Source organism: Falco cherrug, chromosome 3 (genome assembly GCF_023634085.1).
Source record: "Falco cherrug isolate bFalChe1 chromosome 3, bFalChe1.pri, whole genome shotgun sequence".
NCBI lineage: Eukaryota > Metazoa > Chordata > Aves > Falconiformes > Falconidae > Falco > Falco cherrug.
This window is the reverse complement of record NC_073699.1, coordinates 22,495,794-22,515,088: the sequence shown is the minus strand read 5'-3', so window position 1 is coordinate 22,515,088 and position 19,295 is coordinate 22,495,794. Positions and strand designations below refer to the sequence as shown.

Genomic DNA, 19,295 nt, shown 5'->3' with positions numbered 1-19,295 from the left:
CATTTAGGCTTCTTTTATAGAAAGATAATAAGCCAGGAAAAAAAAATAATCTAAGTGAACATTGTCTGAGTGATGATAATCAATTGATGTATCAACTTCATTTGATGGGCTTTAAACTCTGAGTCTTTAAAAATATGTTCATATACTTAACATGGGTAATTCCACTGAAAATGTGATAAAATTCAGTTCAATCCATTGCATGGACAGTCCCATAGATAATACTAAATTTATGATAATTATATGAAATTTGAGTGAAAGGTAACAATTATCGCCAATAAAATGTCTGGATAACCCAGATTTACCTTCATTAGATTGGAATATTAGGGAGAGTGCAGAGGAATTACACAGGAATGAAGCTGGGTTAACTAACATTGATAATATACAGCTGTGGGCTGGCTTCAGGGGTGGCGAGTTGGTTGATGTGGATAATGTGCAGCTGTGGCTGTTTCCTGCTAGGTAGTTAAATAGCTCTAAGGGGTATGGAAAAGTAGGACAGTATGAAGAGGAGCTCTGGATGATGAGAGGTATGGATGAAGTAGAGGGAGGGTGGAGGAGCCCAAAGAAGGAAGACTCTAGACACAGCAGAGGTGAGAAGTGGGTGGACTGGCCTGAAGAAGATGGAGAAACAGCATGGACAGTAGATGAACCTTTGAAACCTTGTGGGGGATTGGTGGAGATACCAGTGCAAGGAGCTACTTATTCAAGTTAACCTGGTGTATGAAGATAAAAGCCTTGTTGCAGCTGGGTAGTTTGGATAGTGCTGTGATAGGACAGGGTTAAGAAATCTCTGTTCCTGAGTCTCAGGTTTGCATTTTCATTGGTTAAAACAAAACCCAAATGCTTTCTGATGAAACTAAATAGAAAGGGTGTTTCTCAGACTAGCTGTGTACTTGTGGTGGGTTGACCTTGGCTGGGTGCCAGAAGCTCACCAAGCTGTAGTATCACTCCTCTCCTCAGCAGAACAGGAAAGGGAGAAAATAAGGTGGAATAAAAACCCCTTGTGGGTTAAGATAAAGGCAGTTTAATGAAGCAATAGCAAAAGTCGCTTACATGGAAACAAAAGGTGTTATTCTCCACTTCCCATCAGCAGGTGATGTTTGGCCACTTCCCGGGAAGCAGGGCTTCAGTATGCATAGCGTTTACTCTGGAAAGCAAATGTTGAAAATAAAATAAAAAAATGCTGCCCCCCCTTGTCCTTTCTCTTACCTTTTATCTGAGTAGATGTCACATGGTATGGACTGTCCATCCCACTGGTCACTTTGGGTCAGCTTTCCTAGCCATGTGTCCTCCCAACATCTTGACCACCCCCAGCCTACCGGGGGCAGCAGGCAGGTTGGAGAAGCAGCCTTGGTGCTGTGTGAGCACTGCTCAGCACCAGTCAAAACACTGGTGTGCTGTCACCCCGTTTCTAGCTACCAATACAAGCACAGCACTATGTGGGCTGCAGTGGGGCTCAGCCAGGCCCAATTCAGTGCTGTTCAGGGAATTTTGATTCCCTGACTTGTAAATCTTTGGGAAATCTAACTTCCTCCTCATCTAGAAAAGCAGTCTTTTTTTAATTAACAAGATGTATTCCTATTCTAGCATTATTCCAGTTTTAGTCTTATGAAGTAATAGATAATGTTATATTTGTAGGACACAACTTTTTACTTCCTTCTCCAAATTAAAATAATGGACTGAGCCAGCATAAAAGGACTTGAGAATGTGTACAGTAAGAAGCCTGGCAAAGCCTGTGTTTACAGAAACATTTTTTTTACACCATTCCCTTGGCAAAAATAAGATGCATCAAAAAAGGTGGGACTATTTCATGACCCAGCAAATGAAGATCTGTATTTACTCAAACTTGCAGAGACTTCTGCTTCACTCTTGTGTATGGGACAGACATACAAGATGCATTAGGGCATATATCATATGTATGTTTTTCTTCAATATTAATCTGACAGATAATTGTATTTGCCATGTGGAAAATACTCTGTATGACACAGATCAAAGTTAACAGATGGAACTGCAAGATGAAACCAGAGCTCACTGCTAGGACTGATCTGCCCAAGATGGCAGCACTGAAATGCAGGCAATAAGGAAGGCTAAACTGAATAACTTAAAGCACTGACCAAAAAAATCAGGCAGTTGCATAGAATTTTAATCATGTTAGTGTTTTACATAATTTCAGGTTAAACTAAAATGTGCTTTCAAGTTTTGAAGAACTCTAAAACTTAGTGATAGGTGATATATTAATAATGCTTGCATAGGTAATTTTGAGTGCTTTTATTAGTGTCTAATTCTGTTAGCTAGCAAAGCAATGATGGAAAAAAAATTAACTGGTGCAAGGTTACCTAGGTGGGAAGATCACTGTATTCTAGTCTTAAATAATCTGAATATATTAGAGACATCAGACTTGGAGAATATTGTTAATATTCTGCAGGGAGAAATAATAAAAAGGAAAAATTATTTTTCAGTGGAAGAATATGGAAAGAAGAAGCAGGATAAAGAAGTTGCAAACACTTGTTCAGATTTAAAGAATAATAATATTCCTGTAGCAGATCTTAAAGTGAATATACCAGAATGAATTCATGTACCTGAACAAATGCATATACACATAGGGACTTACATAGCCCTTACTTCTGATTTCAGTATTTAGCTCAAAAAGCTTGCCTGAATTAAATCTAGATAATGGAACATAATATGAAAAACAATCTTTCTGCTGATCTAAGTAATTTCATGTATCTTTATATCTTCATGTCACATATCCATTTCATTTACATTCCCATACTGACAGCTATAACATTACAAGAAAACAAGATGCTTCTATAACTATATACTCATATAATAAGAAGTTATAAAAGCATTCTTACAATGGCTGTTCAGATCCTGGCTTTCTGAAGGTAGGAGTACATTAGTAGAGCTGGGAAATTACTAGTTCCATCTCTAAACTAACAAGAGGGAAGGTGTGCATAACAAGGAGAAACCAGTCAGAAAATTGCAAATTCCAGAGGGAACTACAAGGTAAAAAAAAAAAAGAAAAAAAAAAAAAAAAAAGAGAGAGAGAAAGGCAGGAGTGTTAATTTTTGTCTGCTTTTTGGCAAAGGCTTATGGTCTAATTTCTCTTTGGCCATTATTGGGAGATGTGTTTCCTTTGTGCTGTGTTCTGGCCAGGCTTTATGAATTAAAAAGGATTGGGAATAATCAATACTTAAAACAAGAAATCTCTAAGGAAACCCATAACCTACATGAAATTATCTTGAGTCACTAAATGACATCAGTTCTTTGGGTTAATAAAATAAGAGTGGACTGTCACTCTAGCAGGTATCCAGCCAGTGGAATTAGGAAGGGTTGGGAAAGATTAAAAAAATCAAGGTGTTAAATATTCCATTTCTGTTATCTCAGTAGTGCAGTGAGGAAGAGGGATATTCTTAAGTTCTGGGCCTAGTGTTTGTTACTGCATCTCACATTCCCATATGCTCTTCTATGCATCTAGGCAATAGTCTCTACATCCTCAGGTTCTACGGGTAGGTTCATTTAACTGGCTCATTTAACTCCGTATTGCTGAGGCAATAGTGCTGGAAGTATGAGACCGTGTTAGCTTCCTTCACATTTTGTGAGCATAGGTGAAAGAATTACAGGTTTGCGAGATGTTGGCTAAAGTATTGATATTTTTCAAGCCTAAATTTCATGTATTTTTCTAATTGATTAAGCTGTTTTTCAATCCTGTTAAAACCAATATTAGATGTCTCACCTAGAATGTTTTATGGAAAGCTACATTTCAAGGGGTTCTGAAGACCTCCCAATGAATAAACTCTGTAATCCTGTCAGAAAATTTCACTTTAAATAAAACACAAAACTATTGCAATCCAACCTGAGAAGCAGAAATCAGTATGCTGGGCTTATGGTTTCTCTCACTATAAGAAGATGGACAGATAAATCTTTCTTGCACACTCCTTAAAGATTCATTGGCATGAGCTCACAGACATAATCACACAAGATTGCCTGCTGTGTGTTTGGTATATCTCTGCTTTGTCTTCTTTATCCAGTCTCCAGATCCTTTTTACATTAATTATGGAAGTTATTTAAAATATTCTAGGCCAAAATTTTCCATGTGTTTCAGTGCCACAACTTCAGATACCTTAGAAAGAGGTCCAGTTTTCAAGAAAAACTGATAGTTTGGCTGTTATAAAACCAGGATCTGTCATATATTTTGAAGTAGAGTCTCAAACTATATTCATTTTTAAAGACTATGTGCTTAAAGTATATATGGAGTAGTGCTACAGATCCGTAATATTTGGCTGTAGCTCCTTCTCTCCTTTCTGCTTCTCTGCTTTCAGTGGGACCTCAGGGAGTCTTATAATTTTTACATTTACTACAGATTGGTGATCTGTAGTTCTTAGTTTTTCCTACTTCCTCTCTGTTCCCCAGTTTCTTTCTGCCCTCTGTACTCAATGAAAATAGTTCACAAACCAGGGACTGGTGTTGGTGGAGTTGTGCAAGGCACAGAGAGATGATATGGACGAGTCTATGCAATGAAAGTGGATGTATTATCCACGGGCAATACAAGGTACCCAGCAGGAGGACAAAGGAAATTCAGCACCCTCAGATCTATCCGAGTGAGTGCTGCAGTGCTGTGCCCCACACTCCCCTGAGACCCACACACCCATCCACCCATCCTCAGTCCTCTCCCAGCTCCGCTCTGAGGTCCACATCAACAGGGAGAGCTGACAGTGGCCTCCTTCCCAAGCCTTCCCGTTTCCTGTAAAGCTCTGCAGAGTTGTGCTAAGTCATAAACTGGGGCAGGTAAGATGTCAAAATATGTCCAACCCAGTTATTCCAGCTGTAACAACGGTTACCTCTGCTGGGGGCAGTATGTGCTTTGCTTGTCCTAGATGAATCCCCTACCCATACATAGCCATATTATAGGCAATAAATAGTTTAGGGAGTTTAGAGTTGGAGTCCTCAGAGGCAAATTACTTTGGGAAGGTGGATAAAGCTACACGGTTTGCTGTTATCAAACTGTGTTCTTACTTCAAAGGCCAAAATGCAGAACGATGCTGAGTCTTCACTCTGTTGCACAATATAAAAGCACCTGCCTTCCCTCTGCAGCTCTTCCATCTGTGCAATTGCCTGGTGTCACCTAGTGTATGAACAGCCGAGGAGTTCCAGCCTCAGGTGTCTAATTAGCAACCACAACCTCTGTTTTAGTAGGTTAGCATTAATTGTTCTAGAAGTAGCAAGGAGAAGAGGAATACCCTGAACTGAAGACAGCCTGCAACTTTGATCCAAATCAAAGGTTTCAGTGGCTCTGTAGGCAAAGGCTGGGAGGGTATTTGGGGATGTTTCATTGTCAAAGAAAGATTGGCATGTTTTAGGCAACATACAGGCAAATAATGCAGCAGTCAATGATGAGCTGTAAGGGGCAGAGTGGAATCAAAGGAGAGACCAGGAGGGAGACAGAAGGAACAAAGGAAAAAATCTACAAACTAAAAAATGTCTATCTAACAACCACAGGAAAGAAGGGAGGCACCCTTGAAACTTTCCCCATCCAGTTCCCTGTGTCTCCTTGTGGTCTTGATTGTAGTGGCTTATTTTGGTGAGGAGTTTCAGTGTTCAGCTTTATGGATTACAAGGGCTGCGTAGCAATAAATACAGAATGTGGTTTAGGATGAAGAGCAAAAAGTAGGTAAACTTTCAATTACCCGTATTAGAAATGAATAAACCCAGTTTGCCCCAGTTTTCTACTGGCATGGGCAAAGTAGGCACTTGCACTAAGAAGTAGTTGGGCATAAGAAAATGGGAGCACTTGACCACTCTTTCTGCATGAAGAAAAGCAGACTGGAGGTAGCTGTGCCACTGAAGGACAATTAAGCCATGGCCACTGAGAGACAAAGGGGCATCTGTCTGGTGGCTACCAGCACTGGGAAATGAAGGTCTTCAGGGTGCTGCAGCTGAGGTTTTGCCCCTCATCCCCACCCTGCATATAGACCTTAAGCAACAAAACTCAGTGTTGACGCACAGCTGAGAATCTGCTCTAAACCAGGACTAATACAGGCCCCCAGACTATAGGTTTCTAAACACTTTAGACTGACATCAGCTGCCAAGAAAAACCCCATACTGCCTTTTTCCATATCACTGACTGCTCATTTTGCCACCATATACTTACCGCTGACACAGGTGTTTTTGTCACTGTGCTGGGAACTGGATGGGGGAATCAATGGGGGTTAAAAGTCACCTCTTTGGGGTCAACTGGGAGACAATTAGTTTCGTGACCTGGTACATCTCATGGAAACACAAATACTTGTGCCAGTAGAAGGAAGAGAGCAGCACAGGGCAGATAGGAGTGGGACTGCTTCTTTTGGCAACATCTCCAGCTTAAAGTGTTCCTGAAATTATGGCCTCAGGCAGTTGATAGAGAATGAGAAAAGGCACTGTCTTTTCCATGGCATGTTCCCAGCAATTAGACAATAACTTGTATAATAGCAGTGAGATCCAACACCTCCCAGAATCTCTGGACCTTTGTTATCCTTGCACATTAAATACTCTTATGCACTCATTATGATTAACCTTTACTAAGTACATGTTTGAACGCTGTTATATTTTGTTCAGTTTTTTTTTTTAATATAATCACACATTTCACTCTTGCTCCATTAATACTTTTTCCAGCCCTCATGCTCCAATCCAAAATTCCTATCTTTTTTGTGTTGGTGTTGCTCTGCTGCCAAATGTCTGCCCTCTTACATGTACCCGTAATTCAGACAGTTGTCCTGTGTTATTCCATGTCTTTTCCCCAGCAGGGGAATTTCTCTTCAGGAAATGGAGAAAGCTGGCTTAGGTGCAAACTTGGTGGCTTGTGTAGGTAAGTTAATCTCTATCATTTTTTGTTCTGCTTAATCTGAAACAAGTTATGTAGAACAGTTGTGTATTTGCCATGAAAAGCTTTTCAATATACTAGCTTGCCTAGCACACAGAGAAGAGGGTGTTGTACAATGTCATAACGAAAAACATCCCAACAGTCTACGGCTTTAAATTTTTAGGTGATGTCAGAGAATGATCTAGTGCCTCTTCCAAGAAAATAATTATGGATTTGTTAAAATGTCGCACCTAGATTTTCTTTTTACTAATTAAGGTAGTTCAGGATTTGTTTGTAGAGTGGCTTCCATGAAAGAGCTAGAAAGAGTACTCATTTAAATGTGGATCATAGACACAGATAGCAATTTTCTACTGTCAAACAAAAATCTTCCTAGAACGCAAGTTGAAATAAAACCTATTAAGTTCTAAGTAAAGCACACTAAAAATGTGTTGAAACAAGCCCTTTTTGAGAAAAGAGGTTTCTGCAACAGCACTGAAACATTTTGGATTTAAAAAAAAAAAATCTTTGCCCTTTGCTGGGCAAGAAAAGCTGAGTTGTCTCACAAGTGTTGGTAATTATAACAGCTTGGAATGGATGGTCATGTTCTGTTAACTGGAAGCATGGGAACGTTCATTGTTGTTGTCTCTTTATTTGTATTACTAGAAACTGAAGATTTGCCCACAATATGTAGAATGAAAGAAAACAGAAAATAGGAATATGATATATTTGATCAAGTGCAGACATCTATTATGTACATATTGTATGTCTTGATCTACAACTGAGCTAAATAATATCACACACCCCCACCCCCCCCTTCCTAAAGTTGTTGTCTATATATAAGATGAATCTGAAAGTGCTTCTGTCTTTAAAGCTTACTAGTCAAATACAGCAGATTGCAGGTACTGAAAGATCAGTTAAAGCTGCTCCTGCCACCCTCATCAGACAGGGAGAAAGAGTAAATGGCAGCAATGACAATGCTAGTAAATTAAAAGCAGCCAAGGCCATTCTTTGGTCTGAGGACACTGGCACATAGTTTTGTGTGCAAACCTGCTGCCCCACAACGTGCCCACACACCGAAAGAGTGTGGCAAGTGGCTCAGGATGTATCCCATGGCTCTTGGTGCTTCTTGTTGGAAAATTGTTTCCAAGGGAATGGGTACCACACAGACCCATTCATATCCCTTCCCCTCAGAACTGAGAATGGTCTCCTCTCTGATAACTCCTCCGCTGTGACAGGGACCTGGTCGAAAGCATGTGGCTGGCTCAAGCCAAAATGTGCCAGGGGCTACTCTAGCCAATAAACCTTGCAGACAGCCATTATCCAATGCCTGTGAATATTCCCATCTTGATTTATAGATAATGTAGAAGTTAGCCAAAGAGTTGTGTTGATGAGTATGATAGCGATGTCAGTGCATCAGCAGTCTAGCATGTTATGCTTAATTGTAGAGGTTAATGTATAATTACCAGGGATTTATTGCAGTGAATTATTATGGAAATGTAAATAGATGTTCCATCTTTGTGCTCCAGTTAAAATCCATGTGTGTAATGGGGTGTTTTGTACTTGCATCCAGCTCTGACCTCAAAGGCCTGTGTACTAGACAGCTCTTGATAGGCGCCACCATTTCCATCTATCAATGTGCTTCAGTATTTGTTGGCCTTTGTCTCCCAATCGCTCCCTGCTGTATATGCTATACTCACAAAGGAGAAACATAAACTGACTGAATTCGAGACTGTTTAGAATCGATCACAGAATTATCCAGGCTAAAAGGGATCTCTGGAGATCATCCCGTCTGGACCCCACCAGTGGATGGCTATGAACATCTGATAAGATCCTGCTCCCAACATTAGGCTGACTCTGTAGGAAGATGAGGATTGTAATGTGTATTTACAGTTGGGTGTCTGAAGTATGCAATGTGAATGTCACCATTAGGGAACATTTGAAAAATCACCCTACCTTTGTGAAAGGCTTCCACATCTTATCCTTTCATATTCTGAAATCTGTTTCCTGTTTTATCAGATTCTGTCAGGGAGGAAAATACTCTACTTTCATTAAAAGGAAAAGAAAATATTCTCATTTTGGTTTGCAAGTCTTTTTCTTTACAAAATAAGTGGTAAGAAAATACCTAGTTCCTTTCCTTGAAATGATAATTTAGAAAGCCTTCCTAATCCATTTTTACACTCTTTTATTGTCTTATTTTCTTACAAGTATGCCATAGTGAAAAGAGAGCTAACTTTATGCTGGGGCTTTGCTTTTTGTACTACAAATCGTAAAAGAAATGATTCCACTCAGAAGTAGGGCCACAGCAGCTGTATAGCCTTTCCAAAACAAAGTGTTAACCTGAAGTTTTTCTGTGGCAGATTTCAGCCATCATCTTTACACAGTGTTGTAACAGAAGGTTTTGTTCTTTTTTATTTTTTTTTCTCTTCTTTTAAATGTTCACATTTCTTCTCTGGCCAACTGCACTGACATTCTATCAGCACTGATGCAGCTGTTTGGAAGTAGGTGACAGAACTGCCACCATCTCAATCTCACCATTAAGCTGTCAATTCCATAGTAGCTTTTGGAATTGAATCAGACACTTTCACTGACATTGTAACCACAACGTGTGAAAGACACTTTTATTCCTTTGGATGTGCAGGAGACACTTTCATTTACAGAAATGACCCACCGATACTGTTGTTGTTCTGCAAACAAGGATTAGTCAGACTCTTCAGGGAAATCAAAGGAAGTTGGTGGCAGTACAAACTCTACCTCAATCAGGTTTCAGTTGTCCCAGCTGTCCAGCATAATTGCCCGTCACTGTTAAACTTCTTCCAGTGTGGACACATAAACTGAATATTTTCACCAACATTCTGCTGTTTTGTTGATTTTATATCCCCACCGTCAACACAATTTTATAAATACAATGTTGTTTGATTTATAATAAATAAGGTTTTAAGATAACTAGGCCATTTATTCTATTAATAGTGTAATATTGAAAGCGCTTCGCTTTGTACATAATGAAGCACACTGCTTATTCATTCTGTCCATTTTCTTCTGCATCAGAATGTATTCCTATACTTTTTTTTTTTAACTTTATACATTTATAAATCTTCTTTGATGAGGGTCAGGACCTGCTACCAGCAGATGTATTGTCTTTTATATTCTCAGCCTGGCTGTACCTGGGACAACAGAGTTCTGACCTATGTCAAGATATGGCAGTAGTAAAAACTTAAATCAGAAATAATCAAGGACACTGCTGTTAGAACAAGAAGTCCCTAGATTCTTGGCACAAATTTAAACCTTATAATCGCATCTAAAGACCTGATAACAATGTCAGCGTGCACTTATATGAGCTGCTTACATGTGGAGCTGCTGTTATAAGAGGAAGGCATTAACTCTGTAAGTAGGCTATACAAACAGCAGAACCACAAAGGAAAATTTGAGGTCATCAGCTCCTACAATTACAAGCTGGCTTCAGTATATGGGGACAAAAGTGCAATATTAAACACTGATTTTAACTCTGATTAAAGACAGACTGCATTAGTCAGGAGTAGTTTTATAACAAGAACATTAATTTGGATTAAATCTTGGTATCCTCAAAAGATGTTCTTAAATCAGGTGAAAATACCAGATTTTTAAACTCTCTCTGTAGATACATACACTTTTCCTCTGTGTGAATATATATGTATCTCTGTGTATGTATATAGTCTTTACATATACATTCCTAGATATACAGTGTATATATACACATATGTAGTCTTACACAATGTATATTTACTAGCTTTTGCATGTAGCACCTTTTTCAAAATGGTTAAAGTTTAAGCATAAAATTGATGTCTCCAAAACTCTCTCTCCCTGCTTCTGAAAGCATTTCTTTTTTCTTCTTTTTTCTTTACCACAGTTATTATTTTTTATTAATCTCAGGAAATTAAAGAGATTGAAAATGCATAGGGTCTGCATCTGAATTCACTGGAAGAATGAATAGCAGGGTGAAGTTATTTTAGGCATGGTGCTTTTAAAATTAAGCTCTAGAAAATTGTACTCTTAACATTATAAACAGATTTTACCATTTTGTATTATTTTAAAACATTATTTTGTATGGGAGCGAACAGTATCTCATCCATGGAGATGAGACAAATCCTACAGAGAAAGGAAATTACAGCTTAATGGAAATGATGGCTGGGAGCCATACCACCCTGGGCTGTGAGCTCATCGGAACAGAAATGCCAAGCTGAACTGATTTGGTCAGCGCTCCGATTTGGGATCTCTGAGGAAACCTCCAAGGTTGCTGGAGGAAGTGGTGGTGGCAACGTTGTAGGTGGCACTCTCTGTTCTTGAGTCACCATTGGGTCAATAACCTGTGTGACGGGAGCGAGCAGGACTTCCTGGAAAAGTTGTGGATGATGTGGAACCCCAGTCCTGAGTATCAGGGATTATTTAAAGACTGCCATGGGCTTTGTGTGAAACGCAGACCTGGTAACCCTGGGGCACCTATCACACTTCAGTATCAGCCTTTCTTACATAATATCTCAAAATTATTCCAAAATTTGGTCCTTTTTTGGGAAGCAGAATAAAACCAGTAATATATTGCCAGGCTGTTGGAGTACTGAAAAAAGTTCAGACCCCACTGAAAGAGACTTTCATGCTAAATCCTGAATGAGTTTTGGATCACACCTGAAGTCCTTAATGGAGAAGAACTGCAAATAGGGCAAATCTGTCTTTGAAGGAGCTCCTCTCTTTTCATGCATTTACCATTTGGGCAAGGCTGCCTTTGCCTTTCAGCTGTAATCACCAGCCATTACTCAGAGATGCTGTCAGGCCCTGTCATGCCCTCAGAGCAGCTGGACTCTAGCTTGTTCTCCTCCCCAACCCCGCTATGGTGTAGTGACACTATGACATTACATCCTCCCCAGAAACAATGACATGAATCTGTTTTATAACTGGTGGTAAAACTTTATTATTCAAGTTTAGATGTAACAGACATCTTTGCTGCCTGAAGATTGTTTGCATAAGAAATACACCAAGAACATGTTTGTGAGTAGAAATGAACATGCACTATGAAAACCAAAAAACAAAACAAAAACCCCAAAACAAAACAAAAAACACATCCATGTGTTGTAAGGACAAAACATTAAGAGCCAACATTCTATAGTCAAATCAGGGCTACAAGTTTAATGATGGTTTTTAGCAACATGAAGTCATTCTTTATGAAGTACTCTTTTTTTTTTTTTTTTTTTTCTTTTTTTTTTTTTTCCTTTTCCTGCTGGTGAATATTCTATAAGCTAAATTTACAATGGCATTTTGAGATGTTTCCTTTTCTCCTGTTCTCCTTCAACATAAAGCTCAGAGGCCAAAATGATAGGAATGGAAAATTGTGGTTGCTGTTACAATGTTTATTCTAAGAATTTTACTTTACTAAGTGTAACCAAAAATTAAATGAAACCGGTAGTTATCTGGCTGGCAGCCATTAAATTATTGTCTTTTATCCTCTTAAAAATTGGGGTATGTGTGACTACTGTGTAAGTAGCATCTCACCAACTGCCAGCTTTCCAGAGCTGGCTAAATGAAATTGAATTGTGAGGAAGAGTGTAGGGAGGAATCCTATTCTGAGGTGAGGAAATTATGTAAATCATTCTACTTGGCCCATCTTCACTTTAGAGAAAAGTTTAGAAGGGATTTCTCACTTATCTGTCACATTTGGGATATGCTGACAAATTGCTCACTATTCTTTGCCAAGCATAACTGTGTCCACAGAAGCAGAAGGAAATATATCTACCCTTCTGGCTGAACAGAAGTGAACTTCTAATCTCTCTGGCTTTTCCTGACCAGTAGTAAGAATTAGCATGTTAAGTCAGCCAAGAAAAATCAATACAGGAGCAAGAACGGGAATATATTTAGACATCCTGGGCAAAAAATGCAGATGGTAGACAACATCCTTAGCACATAAAGCAAGTAGTTGTGACTACAAAGCAACACTGTCCAGCCCAAAGATGGACTTGAAAGTCCATCCCTGAAATGGGTACTAATCCACAGCTGCCAAATCAGGTCTCCCTGTTGCACAACCACTATGTTTCAGCACCGTATGCAATTAACATCACTCACTTCTGTCCTGCTGCCCCTATAACTGCAAAAACAATCTATCACTCACAGCATGCTTCGACTTTTTGAGATGCCTCTGTGTTCTCCCTCTGTAAAATAGTTGCAATGTGCAACACTGTATTTTTTAGGCAAAACCAAGATGCAAATACTCAGTTTCCCTCCCCCTTTTGGGATGGTCCACGAAAAATTAAAGGGGGAGTTTCATCAGTACAGTGGCAATTAGGTGCAAAACTTCTTTTGGAAAGCAACTGGAGTTTAAAACCTGGATGCAAGCAGTGCTCTGGAAAACCTTAGTCTCCCGCTTCATTATCATGGGGCAGCAGCCACCAAGTGACCACTCAGAGACAGTCTGGTTTGCAAGACGATGCTGTGTGACAGCTCCTTCTATACAGGGTGTTAATGGAAACATTGTTCCTGTTCTGCAATCTGATTAATGACAGGCACCACAAAGCCTCTTGTTTTGTACCATCTACTTATTTTGTGGTCCAATTTGTAATACATTTTAAGATCTCAAACTACCATTCCTTAATAAGAGGAGTAAAACACCTTGAAGACACTGACAAATTGAGAACAAAGAATGATTCTTTGAAAGTTCAATTTTTAGTGTTGTAAAGTTGATCGAAATGCAGTGGGTGCAGTAATTGTGTGTGCTAACATTGGTTTCCATCTGACAGTTATTAAACAAGATTATTCTTTTTCAATGTCAGATTTTATTTTTCTTTTGATTAATAACCATTGTGAGGGGGTCTGGAAGAGGGAGAGTCACCTCTCTTGTTAAGAAACAAAGCTGTGCTCCCCCCACCCCAATCAAAGAGAACAGGCTATACAAAATCCCATTTCTTACAAAGCAGAAGTCTTAGAACATCTCAATATGTCATGGCAAGAACAATGAATTTTTTTCAAATTTTATTTGCACCACCTAGGTGTGCAATACTAACATTCAAAAATATGTCTTGTTCTTTGCACTCATAAGATTTCATTTCTCCTCAACCCCAAACCCTGATATGTGTATTTCCTGTTATTGGCCTCTTGCTTCTGAGTTTAGCCAGAGGTGTTATGAAGTACAGGGTGGTGCTCAAGTCTTACAATGCGCATGTCCCCCTTAAAATATTTTGCCATGAAGATGCAACTTCCATCAGTGAAGAAGCCGCAGGAACTGGTGGGTCTTAGATGAAGTAAGTCAAACCAGTATCTACTGAAAACTGGCAGGCAGCTACCTCTGAAGCTGATAAAAATCACTGCTTCGCAAGTCTAACATGTTTCTTGGAAAAGCTGAAAAGGACACACACTGGACCCTGACGTAACAAAACGAGGGCAATCTATTTAAGTCCCCACAGAAAAAAAAAAAAGAAACAAAAAAATACCCAACAAAAATAAATCCACAAAAACCAAGTCAGAACTTATTATTGGAGAACAATAGTAAAAACATAACCAGACTTTGTCTGGCACTGATATCAAGCTGGAGATTCATCTAAAAAATAGAAGAAAAGAATGTGGCCCAATATCCTTTGCTAACCTAGAACACTATTAAAGGGTTATAGGACTCAACTGCGAACAGATTGAGTGGGACTTTCCATATGCTGCTCACCAGTATAGAAGCAATGGGTGGAGCAGGAAGGAATGCAAGCCTAATGCTGAACAATAGTCTGTCTGTGCCTAGTGACTCAGAGAAACTGTGCAATAACGTTTCATCTGTGTGAAAATGTAACACCTAAAATACTGCCAAGGTCAGCAAGACCATTGGTGATCAACTGTGTAAGTGCTTCTCATGCATGGTGATGTTCATTGCCAGCTGCTTTAGGCACATTATTTTTCAAAAGACTATCAAAGTGCTGAACGTTTAGGCCAGTCCCTCCCTGGTTTTCCTTTTGCCAACCCCTAAAAGCCATTTCCTGTCACCTCTCCTTTTATCTTCCACCTCCCTGTCTATCTGGTTAAGTATCTTACAAGTGCACCAAATTCTAGAAGGGAGAGTGGTGAGATTCAGGTGAGTTAAATACAAGAACTTTTTTTTTTTTTAATGATGCTTTAGTTTCAATTACATGAAAATCTGAGAAAGGTGGCATGTAAGTGAGATTGGAATAGGACCCTTTACATATAATCTCAAGTGAGGACTTAGTCCAGAGATATTTTTATAGAACATTTTAAAAAATAAAATGCATGAATGGAGAAATAAAAGACAACATAATATTAGAAAGGCATTTTTAAACTTCATTCGCTGCAACATTCATGAACCAGTTGAGCTACACCTGCCATCCAACCATAAGGAACTAAGACCCTGCACTGCGAAAAAGAAACAAACCCAAACAAAACAAAAAAGCAACTGCATAATATTGTAAAAATGGAGTGCAATGCTACTACAGAATGCAATAAAACATCAGTGCTGCATCGTCAAACAGCACTTATCAAAATAATTTCTGAAATGTTTCTTCTGAAACACAGACAAAGCAATAAAAAGAGGATATATGTTTATCATTTTAAGCATAACAATGTGAGTTAAGAGCTTAAGAATACAAAAGTACTTGGAATGAATAGTGCTACCCTTTTTTTCCTAAGTAGGCATAAAAATATTTTCATTTCCTTCTTGTTTTTCCATACCATTAATATCAACAAATTTCATTCATTTCATGTTATCGTTTACAACTTTAATGCACACACACAGAAAAAAAAGATACCTACTGCAATAGAAATAGTTGCTTCATTACCTTGTTTGCTACATTTGCAAATGTAAACAGCGAGGCAGAGCCAGAACTGACTCTAATGCATGATGGAATATCTTTGTTGCATACGTACACTGTAGAAAATAATTATTCAATATGTCAGGCACCATTATTTGAAATGTAATACATTAATATTTACTAGAAAAATAAGGTTTTTTCTATTTGTTCTCCCAACTTCTTTAATGAAATAAGTTAATCTGACAGTGCATCCAGTAGCTTGTAATATCTTCTACATCCCTGTGGCAAAATAATAAACTACTGGTTGGGACACTAAAATGAAAATGATTAAAGTCAGTTCTTGTACACCCTTGTAGCAAGCATGGAGGCTCGTCTAACAGCACCTTTAACCAATTATTTAATATTTAGTTATTTAGCCCTATTTCCCTGAGCAGTTATGCTGAGGAGCTTTCCCTTCATGGATAGTTTTAAAAAGCTTTAAGTATTAAAAAGTACTATGAAGACATTTAATGCTACTTAGCAAAAGCTGGTATAAGTCTACTGAAGGGATTGACTGGTATGTATAGCAATGTTAAGCCTGTGGAGAAGTAACCTTAGACTTTAAGGTTTAGAAATGTAATATATTAAAAATATATTAAAATAAAATACAGCAGGTTACCTTGTTCTATGCAAATTAAACCCGGAGTGTGGCTTCTGTATTAGAGACTTCATTTGCACAAAATGGTTTTCCTAGAGTAAAGTGTGCCAGAAAGAATGTAGTGATAAAATGGTAGCTAAAAATCAACTGAGTCTGAGAAACATCTAGATGAAGTTGCTGCCAAAGCTTTGAGGACAAAGTGATCCTAAGGCATGTTGTAGGGCAGAAACTAGCCCAAATTAAAGAAAAGAAAACGACCTTTTAAATCTGTATATTTAACAAGTCTAGTTCCTATATACAATGTGCATATGTTCACTACACCCCTGCAGCAGTATATACGTATACACATCTTTGCACTCTTGCCAGTTATGTCTCTTACACAACAGCAAAGGTATTAATTGTCCGGTAAAACTTTCTCAAGGTTATTCGCCATGATTCACTGCATTCTGGCTAGCTTTGGTGGGCCATGTCCCATATAATTATCTTCTCCCCCTTCTGGCCACCAACCAACTGTTCTTTTTTTCTTGGTAACCCACTCATTTAAAAGGAAAAAAAAAAAAAAAAAACCACAAAAAAAAAGAGAAGAAAAGAGAAAAAAAAGAATAAGGGAATTAATATTGGATAAGGCATGCTCTCTATATGAAGTGCTTTATAGGTCTTCACAAGACATTACAAGCTATTGAATTCCCATCAAGGAAACCTATTTCTGTTTAATTGTGCTAAGTGCTAAGGTTTACTCTTTAGGTTTTCCATTCTTTTCAGCTTGTGCATTGTTCCTGTGTAGGCCCCTCTGGATGTGAGTTGTGAAGTCATACTTGTCCGTGCAAAGATGCTGGCATATGCTGCACTGGAAAGGTCCACTGTCACCATGGCAACTCATATGCAAAGCATACATCACTTCATCCAGAAAGACAATGCCACAGTGCACACACTTGGTAGAAAGTTCATCTTGAGTACTTCTATCAACTTTCTCTGTTTTTACTACATTCAAGGGACCTTCATTTTTTACATTTGGTGGTGCCTTACTCTTTTCCTTGGAGGCACCATTTGCAGTTGGCCCAGGTCTGGAATGCTTTATCGCCAAATCTAGAGGAATGTCATTGTCTGATCCGACAGCTGAAAAATGAGGAGGCAGATTAAAGGTGGGATAAGGCACATAGTTTTGGCAAGGATTTGGTAGGCCAGGCACATGACTCAAGTAGTGTGGATTCCCAGGAACAGACAGCTTATATTTACTCCAGAATCTCAGCCAGTCAGCTTCACTCTGAAAGTCATTGTGTACAAATGGAAGTCCAAAAAGTGGGTACTGGTATTTTTCAATAGGGCTTCCAGGTGGTGAATAGTTTGGGTGTTTCGCAGGTCTCATGTATTTTTCTATTGGGCTGCCTCTCTCTGAGCTTCCTTTCCCTTCTGATATCGATGAACTGTTTCCTGGGTCTCCAGTACTTTCCTGAGGACTTTTTATCTGAATGTGCAAAGGTTGCATCCTTTTGTGAATATCCAGAGTTTGGCTGACCAATATTGGCTGCTGAGCAGAATGGCTTTTAGTCAATGAACCTGGGGCCTCATATTTACTGAGGCTGGGAAGCTGAATTTCTCTCTGATGACCTTCAGGTAAATGATCCTCTGACCTCCTCTCTAAGGGGCTTCCATTGACTTGTTCCTCACTGCTACCCCTCTGTTGTTTGTTTAGCTGCTCAGCCTGAAGTGCCTCCGGGTTAAGGCGCTTTCTTGTTCGTCTCCTAATGATCTGCTCACCATTGTTCTGCTTAATGATGTTTAAAGGCCTGGGAGTCTGCATGGAACACACACATAATGAACAAAAGGAAAAAAAAGAAAGACAAATTAAACAAATCCGTGAGACCACGCTCACACAAATTTATCTTTTCTTTTCAGAAGAGCTATATTGTTAGAGTTTTACGGGAATGACCAAATTTCCACCCAAATGCTGGTTCCTGGCCCCTCAGGCTAAAAGTAAACTATGAATTGGTTTGTTTTATCAAGCTAAGTCAACAGCCTTAGACATACCGTACCTGTTTACGTAAAAAGGTATGAAGTATCCAAGCTGTCAAAGCGTTTATTACTCCTTACTGCTGAAAAGTTCTGGAGTAGCCATGCTGAAAGTGGGTGCTGAGTGCTGGGGATGAGGTGGGAGACGCACAGCCCTATGTACTAGTGTTATTCTATGCACCAGGTTACCAGAGCTGGTACTGGGGAGGGGTTTGCATCGATCACACCATGACAAGAACTGAGTAACACTTACCTTGACACTCACTCCCCTTTGAAATTGCAAGCAAATACAGGGCTTGCTGACCACCAATGCTGTCACCTAGCAAAAGAGAAGCAGGTCCACTGCGGGGGTGAGTAGATAGGTAGTGGCTGGAAAGGGACTGAGAAAGATGGAGAAGAAAGCCCAGGAGAACTACTCCTATGCACCAAAAGGTCTACCTGGGACTTTGGTACCAACTCCCCATCCTTCATTCCTGCTGTATTTCTTTCTAAATGTTACTGATGTTGTGCTACTAAGTCATGAGGGACAGATGGCATCCCCCGAAGGTGGGAAAAAAGGGTCTATAAAGAAAAAAGCATCACAGAAGAGGCAGAGGCAAGAACCAAGTAAGGACTTCTGTTTCCATTTGCTACTTCTCCACACCAGCTCAGGGCAGGTGACATATTTAGATGAGAATTGAAAATACTGTTGCATGAAGAAAAAAACCCCAATAGTACAAGGAAGGACAGCAGTCAGCCCTGTCTGAAAGGTCCCTCAACAGGAAGGCAATGCTATGTGAATGAAAGGTGGTGCTGTAACATTGGTATGTGTTGCTCTACTATGCAGATGTTAGAACAACAAAAACTGCCTAAAAGTCATTCTGTTTGGTGTACTGGCAGTTGCCATTTGTCTCATCCAAATGCACATATAATCCTATTTTGGTTGGAGGACGGAAAGGTGCCCCACACAGTATTCCACTTACATGTTTATTTGGAAATGTTCTTTTTAACATTGTTTTAAAGTGCAGATTAAATTTTGGTGTACAGTCAATATCCAAAACAATTTGTACTTTGA

General features: G+C 39.2%; 1 protein-coding gene across 5 annotated transcripts in view; it reads right to left on the bottom strand.

The window, feature by feature from the left end:
• Positions 1 to 12,033: 12,033 nt before the first annotated feature.
• Positions 12,034 to 19,295, bottom strand: part of TRPS1 (transcriptional repressor GATA binding 1) — a 219,689-nt gene continuing 212,427 nt past the window's right edge. For all 5 annotated transcript variants that reach the window (XM_055705279.1, XM_055705278.1, XM_055705280.1 and 2 more), the window contains one exon: positions 12,034 to 18,026. In XM_055705279.1, the coding sequence (XP_055561254.1) occupies positions 16,965 to 18,026 (1,062 nt within the window). In that variant the 3' untranslated portion in view covers positions 12,034 to 16,964. The remainder of the gene's footprint in view (positions 18,027 to 19,295) is intronic.